This window comes from Crocodylus siamensis, chromosome 4 (assembly GCF_052110815.1).
Source record: "Crocodylus siamensis isolate JL-2025a chromosome 4, ASM5211081v1, whole genome shotgun sequence".
NCBI classification, from domain to species: Eukaryota; Metazoa; Chordata; order Crocodylia; family Crocodylidae; genus Crocodylus; species Crocodylus siamensis.
Window position 1 is genome coordinate 164,207,257 of NC_143398.1, and position 11,395 is coordinate 164,218,651.

Below are 11,395 nucleotides of genomic sequence, written 5' to 3' on the forward strand. Positions count from 1 at the left end.
CCTTTGCTTATTTCACAGCTAAACTTCCCTGAAGGTCATTACACTATCCACCACCTGTGGACACGCTGGGTAGCAGTACAGCTCTGCCCCACAGAGGCAGCTGGATATGATGCTAGCCAAAAATTTGTGCATCAGTAGGTATAAGTGGCAAACTTTAACCACAGTAGTTCTAAGGGCTAGCAGGCTAAGGTGGAGATTTTCATGCCATGTAGTACAGCGAGGCAGATACCGATTTATTGCTTCCTAACACAGACTGTGGCTTTGTAGCTGAAGACTGCTTTTACCTTTAGGAGAGCCTGCAGCCAGTGAGATCTAAGCAGGTCATATAACACTCCAACTCCATTGACATCTCGCTTGTAGAAGAGATTCAGTTCTTGTAGCACTAGTTGGAACAAAAGAGAAACCTGAACCCAACAAACAGAAAAGTGCAATATAGTTCAGCACAAACAGAAAATTGCCCAAACTCATGCATTGGCCCAGATGTCCAAGAACATAATTTGCTTAAATTTCCACTCCCACCAAATAGGAGCTAGACATGGGTGGGTCCAGGATTGTGGCAACTGTGGTGCATGGCAGCTGTGGCTATGGTGAACTGGCCCTGTGCGCTGGTGCCAGTGAGTGGGGCTACTATACAGGGCTAGCCTGATTCAGCCCCAGACGGCCAGTCTGGTATAGGCATTGCATGCAGCACACACCAGACTGGCTCTACATGCTGATCTGTGGTCAATGTGTGACATGAGGCACACAGGGTTGGTCCAAGACCCACAGGTTGGATCCTAAGACTCCATGGACCATATCTTTAACACCCCTGATGTAGGGCATAATGGAACATGTATGCAAATTAGAATGTCCCATACAGGTGCATCAAATCTACTGATCCACCACAAGTGGTAATGGATCACTTCTAATTTTTGATGCTCTGTTCAGTAAATTATGACATGCAATCTTCTACTATTCTGGGTATTACGGGTTTGATTACAAAGGCATTTAGGCTGCTAGACCTGCTGCCATTTGCTTACTTATATTTACCAAAATTCCTAACCAGGCAAGGTACTTAACTTCTGAAGGAAATCATTAGAAATTAGCTATCTAATTCATTTGGGCACTTTAATAAACCTTACCAGGCAACTAGTTGCATTTTAGGTGTCCAAATGCTTAAGTAAATTTGATTTTACCTATCTTCCTTTTTTCAATTTGAATATGTTAGATCGGCTCCCTTATCCTAAAACAGTATTTTTCAAATTGGGGTACATGTACCCTGGGGGGAACATGGTACTTTGCAAAGCGGTATATGCCTAAATTTTAATAACAGTGGAGCTTCTGATTGGTCAATGCATGGTGAGTAATGGCATTTCCACACACTGATAGTCAACACTTTTAGTAAGGGACGAACATGTAAAGAAATGTCAAATGTAAGGGGTATGAGCAGCTATATTATGCAGGTAAATGGGCATGTGGCCAAAAAAGCTTGAAAATTGTCCTAAAACAGACAGAAAATCAAATGATTGGAAAAATATTTTTTCTTTCCCACTTTCTATCCAACTTAATATCTGCAAGCACATCCCATACAAAAAGTCATATCACCTTAGAAAGGAATTTATTCCCATTATCTATGAAAATGTTTTATTTAGTGCCTTAAGGATTGGGAGAGAAAGCAGAGAAGGTTAAATTACAAAAATAAATTGTGCATGTGCTCCCTCTGATAAAAAAAAAAGCAAAAAAATAAGAAAAGCAATGCAAGGAAGCTGGGTGTAGTACCATTCTCCTGGCTGCCAACTGCTGGCATCTCCATCTTCTTCATTCTAGGAGATTCTCCCCATTTCTCTGAATGGAGCATTCAGACTAGCTGTATTTCCCAGATAGCAAACTAGGAAGCAAAGAACAATCATACAGGAATTACTGATGATATTTTTTATTTAAAAGAAAACTGAATAAAGAAAGAGGAATGAGCTTTTGGACTTAAGTATTTTTTTCATTTATGCTTGCAGTTTCAGATGGACATAACTTACAGTTTGGATTACTCAGCAACCAGAATATTAGAACTGGTTTTAAGTTAAATGTTTCTGGGTTGACCCAAATTTAAACAGAACAGAATATTATAGAAAACTTTGGTTCCCAATGTGCAGCCTGAAGGTTATCTAATGTTCCAAGGCTACAATTAACTTTAAAAGTTATGTATATTCTTCCTACGAAACATTTTAAAAATGCCCTACACTCTATCCAAAGTGCTCTCTTGATACAAAAGCCCCAAACCCCCAGACATTTCATTATCAGCCAATAATGGGAAAGGTTTTTATGATCAAACCATGCTTGACAGGAAGATGGCCTCAGAAAACCAGTATTACCTAGACCCAAATATTCTTAGTTTACAACCACAGAGTGCTAGTAAATTACTAACGTAGTTCACAGTTGGGCAAACTGTGGACACCTATGGGTTTAAGCAACGGGAGCCAACTGTTTTGGCAGGTGTGCCACAAATTAGCCATCACAGATTCTTTTTTCCTATTCCATCTGCTGCTCTGCTTCCTGCTCTGTGCTCCCTTTCTTATCTGCTGCTCTGATTTCTGCTCCCAACCCTATCTGGCAATGTGCTGGCAGTCCCATCCCCAGTATGTTGTATGTCCCACACAGAAACTGCCCATATCACTTACAGCACCAGTGCCACAGGTGGGCCACTGTGGGCCAAGTAAAAGATTTTGTAGTGTTCTTATGCACTTTCATGCTTGACCATGTTTTAAAGCATATAGAAAATGTTTGCCATAAAGCAGCTATAGTTTGGTGAATACATTCATAATTTGGAATAATTCTGGATGCAACTAAACTATAATGTCTTTTTGCTGCAGGAGATGAAGGGGATAATTTGCTTGTTAGGAGTATCTAAGGACTGAAATGTGCATTGCAAATGCCACAGTGCAGTAAAGCCATCACATGTAAATCCTTAGGGAATGCTCACCATCCTATTCCACAGCCTCTCAATAAACAAGAAAGCCTTGTGTTCAGGTGCTATAATCCACCTTTTTTTCAAAACATGACTCTGGATGTATAGCTTTTTTTTTTTTAACCAAAACAAACTGTGTTCTTGTAAACTGATATTTATAACTGGCATTTTAAAACAAACTGGCATTCTCTCCCTCTGTTAACAGCATAAACTATTCAAATACAAAAGCTTTGGAAAAATCTCATTTACTTTTCATCATTCTGGAGACAGATTCTGCAGACTATCTAAGGAGTCCCAGTGCCTTCCTTGCATGCCAGGTTACTCAGGTTTAAGCAGTTGTAGGATTAGTTTCATAGTTAGTCCTCAGGTTCTTTTCATTGCGAGAATTAAGAAATAAAAGTGGGCTCATCAAAACCACTTCTTAGCTTTGGTGCACTAGTTAAATTCTGCACTCAACTCTGAATACTAACCAGACACTTTGAAAATAGTTTCATTTTGCTGAAGATTTGAGACATTTTTCTGTTAGCTTCCAGAACACTTGCAAACTAGTTTATAGCTTTCCCTTTAAAATGGAAAAGCTATGAAGTAGAGCACATAAACCAAAACATAGTGTCAATCTCATTTTTCATTTGCATAGAAAATGATGTCAGCCAGAACTTTCCCCCTCAACATTTCTATAATAGTTTTTCATTCAAATGTATTTTAATGACAAAAATTTTATGGATAGCCGTCACTGTTAGGGCCCCACTACATGTTACAGGTATTGCACAGTTACCTGGAGACCAACTACATGTGTAAAGTAGTTATCACACAATAAAAAACTCCAACAAGCTAAGTTAGGCCTTGAAAATGTGTACTGAATTTATACCTGGTTGCTATTGAGCTTTAATTTGCACATGGCAGCAGGGGTACACCATGCCCAGTGAAAACTCCCCAAGCCCTATTCATCCCAGTAGCTATGATCCCCAGGATCCTGGGGCTGCATGAATCCCAAAGCTCACAGTCTGGTGGGGGGTGAAACCCCTAGACCCTGAGGATCATGGCTGCCACAATCTTTATAGCTCCAGGGTACAGGAAACTCCTGGGGCCAGAAGATTGCTGCAGGCATTGGTGATGCATAGGGGGTGCACATGGGTGCACGTGCACCCTCTGTGAAAAGGTGCTGTCAACACTGCCGGCAACGCCTGCAGGTGGTCGCTGCTTGCCATTCCCAGCCCTCGGCGCTGGTAGCATCTGCGGGCGGTTCGCAATCGCCGCTGACCACTGTGGGTGGTCACCAAAATCTGGTCAACACTTGCCACACCGCCAACAGTGCCACAGCCGCCTGTGGGAGCTCCTCTGCTTGCTACCGCCAACAGTGCCACCACCTGTGGGAGCTTACCATGGCTCCCCAGTCTCTGGTGGGACACAGTGTTCATGACTGCAGGAGTGATTCCCCCCCCCCCCCCCCCCCAACACCAGGGGTGCAGGGAAATCCCTGGGGCAGGAGGATCACAGTGACCCTTTGGCCCTGGGTGTTTCTCTCACACCCAGGGCATGGGGGTGGGGGGAGGGGGAAACTGCCCTTGCAGCAATCTTCCAGTCCCATGGGTTTTCCTGCACCTGCAGAACAAAGGGATCACTCCCGAGGTGATCCTCCACACCCAGGGGTTTCTCCGCATGGCAAGGGTGTCCCTGCTACTGCAGCAGTTCTCCAGCCCAGGGGTTTCCCGCACCTCCAAGGAGGGGAGATTGCTGCAACAGGGATCCTTCAGCCCTGGGGATGCATGGGGCATCCCTGTGGCTGGAAGCCCCTCAATTTAGGTGCATTGAAGCCTGCTGCTTGCTGGTGCAGGGGAAGCCTGGGATTCGGCTCTCCCTGCATCAGCAATAAGGCATGATAGGATGTAATGCATGATTTACACAATTCACACCTCCTGCCAAGCATGTGAGGCATGGCAGGAGGCACAATTGCGTGAATCATGCATTGGATCATATTGCAGCTTTCCCTGCATGTATAGAGAGGGCCCTAAATTTAACAGCGTTGCCTTAGATTATTTATCTTCTTGCAATTATAGGACTGCACACAAAGTTAAAGTTAAGCATACATACCAGTGTTTGCAAAATTGGGGCCAGAATTAAATTTAGATTTCCTACCAACTTTTTTTTTTTAAGGGAAAAATACAGAAAACAAAAGCTGAAGTAAAATGATGCAATAATTAACAGCCAAGTATGCATTTTTTTTGTTTTAAAGGCCATAGTGTGAAACCTGAAAATAGTGCTCATGAAAACATTAGGAATTTCTACAGCAACGTGAATCACACTAGTCTTTTCTGCACCCATCAACATAACACCAAATTATTGTGTCAAACCAAACATTAATTTAAAATGTAATAAGTAAATTTAGAGTGGGAACACTCTCCACCCCATTTAATAAGAACATAAGAATTGCCATTTACTGGGTCAGACCATAGTTCCATTTTGCCCAGGATCCGTCTCATAGTGGCAGAGAGTAGATGCTGAAAGGGAGAGTGAACTGGGTATGACCAGGGTCAGTGGCAACGTGTACGGGGTGCACACAGGTGCATGTGCACCCGCTGGAAGTGCCAGCCACCAAACCAGAAGCACACTTCTGGTTTTGCCACTGGTTCAGCGATTGGCTGCTGGGGGACACCCCCCTCCCCCAGTCACCGATCGGCCGATAGGGGACCACCTCACCCACCCCACCCCTGGTGGCGATCTGGTGCCTCCCCAGACTTGGGAGGCACCAGTCGCCCATGACCAGCATTTTTTTCCCCCATTGCTCTTCTTACTTCCAGCCTTCAGTATTTAAGGTACAAGCTTTAATTTAAAGGCCGTATCTCCATCTCTCATGCTCAATAGCTATTGATGCCTCTTACCTGCCTAAGCCAGCCAATCCCTTTTTGAATCTGGCTAAACTGTCAGCTTCCACAACATCTGGTGGCAATGAGTTTCACACTTTTAATACGCACTATGTGAAAAAGAACTTCCCTTTGTTAATTTTAAATTTACTACCTACTAGTAACATCCTGTGACCACTATTTCTTGTATTATAAAAGAGAAAGTAAATAATAAATCCCTATTTGCCTTCTTTTATCCATTTAGTATTTCCTTCACCCTTCTTTCTTTCATCAATTTTGCTAGAAGGCAAATTGTCTCATATATTCTTCTGTGCCTTTATAATGCCAGTACTAAGAATCCTTGACATAAGGGAAAATTAAGTTTTAGCCCCCCCACCCCTTTTTTTTTCGCTTTCAGCAGCTTTGGGCAGTCAATGGGGTCTGGATCTGGGGGAACATCATGAACAGAGTGAATTCAGTCTCTGGTGATCCACCAGATTTGGAACATAGGTCTCCAGAGGTCAAAGGCCTGAATTGACTAATGTTTCTCTGGATCCTAACTGATCAGTTTCAAATAGCATTTTATGCAAGTTTTCAAGGTATTGTCATTATTCCATTATCATAAAATTATCCTTAAAAAATTAACCTCTAAGTGTAAAGATTAAATCATAGCATACTCCAAAGAGAAACTTGGAATATAAATGAATTCCAATACTAGACAGTTCAGAAAGGCAGCCAATAGCAAGAACATACCATATAAAAAGTGAATGCTACATACTAACCTTTGTCAGAGATACTGTAGTTTGCCTTCCCGACTACAAAAGCAAGGTAGCCATTTTCTTCAAGAGCGTCCTGTGCATAAACAAACTTCTTGGGCAGAGCAGATGTATTACCTTGATCTGCTTATAAAGCTAAAGGAATTACTGTCTCTTACTGCACTTCTTAATGCCTATTTTTAGAACACATTTCTCCTCTTCTGTCAAATAGTACACTGTATAGAAAAGCAAGCTAAGATCAAGGGAAGAATAAAAGATTATGCTTCAAGAACTCTATTATTGAATATATTGAATTCAACAAGTTTGCAGAGAACGACAAGATATCACTTTACGCCTTGGGGGATCAACTAGGTTCTCAAAAGTACAGTTTCAATACAATTTTATTTCATGTGATGGAGCTATATAGAAACCATCTTTAAAAGCAGGACTTATTTTTAATACTTCTGAAAGGTATGAACTCAGTCTCCCCCAAAATACCCAGTACAACTTGGTTTTCCCAATTCTGGTCAGATATTTTGCACACTTTCTACTTCATTTCCCTCAGTGACTGCAACTATTTCATGTTTCTAATATGTGATGTTTAATCCTCTTGCCTATCTTGGTTGAAAACCCTTTCACAGTGCTTGTAATTCAGTGTTTAATAACCTTGATTTTTTTTCCTATAAGTATCTAGTTTTCTCTTTGTTAAGCAGAGATCATCTGTCTAATGCTTGGTCTGACAAAGAAGGCTGTGAGGTAGTAGGCTATTTTTTAAACTTCCATAACCTGCACACATTTGGTATTTTACAAAATAGCAAGTTAGTTCTGGAGGTTGGTAAAAAAAGAAAACCTTTACTGTAACTAAGCTAGCCATAATTAACCCAATAAAATTCCATTTGAAAGTGAACAGGCAGATAGTAATGCGAGCAAGGAAAAAAAAGATACAACTATGTTATTGTAGACTAGCCTTATTCAAGTTTCTAGTGCTGCATCAAATTAACAAGCAAGGCTGGATAAATCACTCCATTTTCACCATCCATGCAAAGAGACTAATGCTTGCCTCTGTAAAATGCTTTGAGATTCAAATGAAAGGTATTAATATTCATGGATTTTCAAAATCAAGTTTTAGATTCACTCTACTCCAGCTGCAATACCGACAGTACAAAGCCTAGGATCGGTCATTTAAATACTCCCTTGTTTGGTGGTATGGTATATAGGGCTGTGCAAAGCTTCGGTCACCGATTCGATTCGGTGGAGATTCGGCCCAATTCAGTGGCTGAATCTCCAAATCTGAACTGAATGAGGAGACTCTTTAGTCTCTGCAAATTGAATCAGAACCCTCTGAATCAATTCAGAGAGTTTTGGAAAGATTTGGCAATTCAGACAGACACGGCTTTCAATGTTTTTTCTACATACCTCAAGGTACCAGCTGGCTTGTGAATGCTGGGAGTGTCCCGCAGGAGCCCGGAGGGGTCCCCAGAGTGCTCGACAGCAGACCCAGAAGTGGACCAAAAGCATCTCTGATCCACTTCTGGCTCTACTGGGGAGCACGTGGGGGTATCTCCTGGGTCTGGGGGTGCACCTGGGGTCCCATCATGGCCAATCGCTGAGCCGGGGTGGTTTCATAGTTTCTAGGGTTGGAAGGGACCTGAGTAGATCATCTAGTCCAACCCCCTGCCATGGCAGGAAAGATTACTGGGGTCAAACGACCCCGGCAAAGTGTTCATCTAACCTCCTCTTAAAGACCCCCAGGGTAGGAGCCAGCACCACTTCTCTTGGAAGTTGGTTCCAGATCCTAGCCACCCTGACCATGAAGTAGTGCCTCCTGGTATCTAGCCTAAATCTACTGTCTACCAGCTTGTGACCATTATTCCTGGTCACTCCTGGCAGTGCTTGGGGGAGCAGGGACTTCCCCAGTGCCTGCTGATCCCCCCTGACTAGTTTGTAACAGGCCACTAGATCCCCCCTCAGCCTTCTCTTGTGGAGGCTGAACAGGTTCAGGTCCCGCAGCCTCTCCTGATAGGGCCTGCCCTGCTGTCCCCTGATCATACGAGTGGCCCTCCTCTGGACCCTCTCCATGCTGTCCACATCCCTCTTGAAGTGCGGCGCCCAGAACTGGACACAGTACTCCAGCTGCGGCCTGACCAGTGCTGTATAGAGGGGGAGGATCACCTCCTTGGACCTGCTCGAGATGCATCTGTGGATGCATGACAAGGTACGGTTGGTCTTCCTGACTGCATCCCCACACTGCTGGCCCATGTTCATCTTGGCATCAATGATGACTCCAAGATCCTTTTCTGCCTCTGCACTGACAAGAAGGGAGTTCCCCAACCTGTAGGTATGGTGCCAGTTGTTCCTCTCCAGGTGCATCACTTTGCACTTTTCAGTGTTGAATCCCATCCTATTCTCATCTGCCCACCCTTGTAACCTGTCTAGGTCCAATTGTAGCGTGCCCACATCCCCCTACATCTTAGTGCCATCAGCAAATTTGAACAGGGTGCTTTTTACCCCCTTGTCCAAGTCGCTGATGAAGATGTTGAACAGTGCGGGCCCGAGGACCGAGCCCTGCAGAACCCCACTGCCCACGTCCTTCCAGGTTGAAAATGACCCTTCTGCTACCACTCTCTGGGTGCGGCTCTCCAGCCAGTTGGCAACCCAATTGACTGTATGGGTGTCAACACTACAGTCCCCCAGTTTCTTAATGAGAACAGGGTGAGAGACAGTGTCAAAGTCCTTCCGAAAGTCCAGTTGTAGGGTGTAGCAGGGCCCTCCAGCGTGCTCCCCAGCAGACCTGGAATTGGACCAGAAGTATTTCTGGCAGTATTCTGGCAGTATTTCTGGTCCACTTCCAGGTTCGCCATCAAGCATGCATGCCCCCCTACACTCCCGTGGGATGCCCATTCCGTCCCAGCATTGCAGTGTTCATGAGCTGGGCCTGATACATCAAGATACGTAGAAAAAAAATTTAAAGCTGTGTCTATGGGTTCACTGCTGAGCACACCAGAGAGCCCCTCGTGCTCTTGTGGGACGCTCCATCTGCCCCAGCACTGCAGCAATCACGAGCCACGCTGCTACCTCAAGGTATATAAAAAAACTTCTAAAGCTGTGCCTGTCTGAATCCCTGATTCACTGAATCAGCATCAAATCTTTAGATTCAGATTTGGCCAAATAGAATTGGGGACAGTGATCCATATCAACAAATCGAATCTTGTCCCTGATTCATGCCAAATCAGAATCGAATAGGGCCCATTTCACACACTCCTATGGTAGGGTGCTATTATAACAAAATATGCTATCATGATTTGTGTTGATCTAACATTCAGTTAAATGTTGACTTACCTCTGGCAAAAACAACTTACTACTAGCTAGACCCTCTGCCTTCTTTTATATTTGTATTTTTGGGTCAGTGGCAACCACAGGCAAAGTGATTGTTCACAAAAGAAACATCATACAAGGAAAAGGACAACTCCTAGAGTCTGATGTGTACATACTTTACAAAGCAGTCTGTATTGCTTGCACCACCATTAATTTCTTTCAATGTCTGTAGCTAACAATTTGGTCTTAAACAAATCTCCCAGCACTAGCACATTTCTAGTAAGAACCACCAACAGAGTGATCAGCCTGGTAGTTACCTCACTGAAACGCACGGCAATGTCCTTCACCTTAGGAAAGACTTGAGGAAAAAGGTAGTTTTGAAAAACTAATCCAATAATAAGAATGTCTCCCCCTTGCACAAGAAATGGCCAGTCTTTTCCATCCTTCATAACAATAGATACAGTTCAAAATTGAGCCTGCAGCTATAAATGAAAGCAAAATATATTGGCAAGAGCCTGACATCAGAGTCACATTGCCTCGCTGAAGCTTGGAAGGAGTATTTGAAGGTTTCTTCCCATTTTTAGCTACCAGATAAATAATTACAGACATCAAGTTTAATTATGGTTACACCGCTATCAAATCAGTTAAGTTAAAGAGATACTAGGAATGGTTTCAGAAGAAAAATTTTACAGATGCATATGGGAAAAAGATCTCTGCTGTACTTTTGTCTTCCTCAGCAGATCCAGTTTCTTACCTGTAAATAATATAGAGTATACCATGTTTTGATCATGAACTGCTAAAGGAAAAAGAATATTTATGGGATATTAGTGGCCTGAGTCACCTCACTGCCCTACCTAATCTATGGACATCCTTACAGCCTCTCCTGTGTAATCCACAGAAACCTAACTTTAGAACCACTCATTGCCAGGGGAAGGAGAACAAATCTTCTTAACCCTTTTCTCACATAAAGAGTCAGCTTTAAAATCATTGTTCACTCTATTTGTTCTCACCAACTTCCCCAATGATCAGGATATTTATAATGTCTCTTTGTCCACTAACTCAGCATGCAATTGAAGGTAAAGAGAATACATAATAATTTTAACTTTGATCTCCTATTACACTTGAGCAGAAGACCTGTAACAAGCAAGCAATACCTGGCTTTTAATTTATGAAAAAAACAGCAACACTAAAGCAAGAAGGACAGGGAGATCCTGCAGGTTAACTTATTGCTTAGTTAGCAGCAGAAATACACCAAAGCTCCCCATTCAGCTTTAAGCCATTAACAGCCCACATGCACTGTGGCTAGACTTCTGTGCCATATCGGTATTTCGTCTTGGAATTCTCTTCAGCTAGTAACTGAGCCATACGACAGAAGGACCAGAAATAATCTGCCCAGACATGCCACCAATCATTGGAGGTTTTTTAAAAAAAAGGATTTATAAATCTAAGTTTTTAGACTTCACAACACATCATCTGTAACTGTTTAGGGCTGCTACATTCTAGCAGCTACAAAGTCCTTTTGTAGAGCAAAAATGTGAATAAGATTT

The 11,395-nt window shown here is 42.9% G+C and overlaps 1 protein-coding gene across 1 annotated transcript in view; it reads right to left on the reverse strand.

Moving 5' to 3' along the window:
* The window catches only part of MPP4 (MAGUK p55 scaffold protein 4), a 57,128-nt gene extending 55,321 nt beyond the window's left edge, over positions 1 to 1,807 (reverse strand). The window contains exons 1-3 of the mRNA XM_090044753.1: positions 1,759 to 1,807; positions 807 to 808; positions 285 to 404 (exon numbers count right to left, since the gene is read on the reverse strand). Of these exons, the coding sequence (XP_089900879.1) occupies positions 285 to 404; positions 807 to 808; positions 1,759 to 1,801 (165 nt within the window). The 5' untranslated portion in view covers positions 1,802 to 1,807. The remainder of the gene's footprint in view (positions 1 to 284; positions 405 to 806; positions 809 to 1,758) is intronic.
* Between the last annotated feature and the right edge of the window lie 9,588 nt (positions 1,808 to 11,395).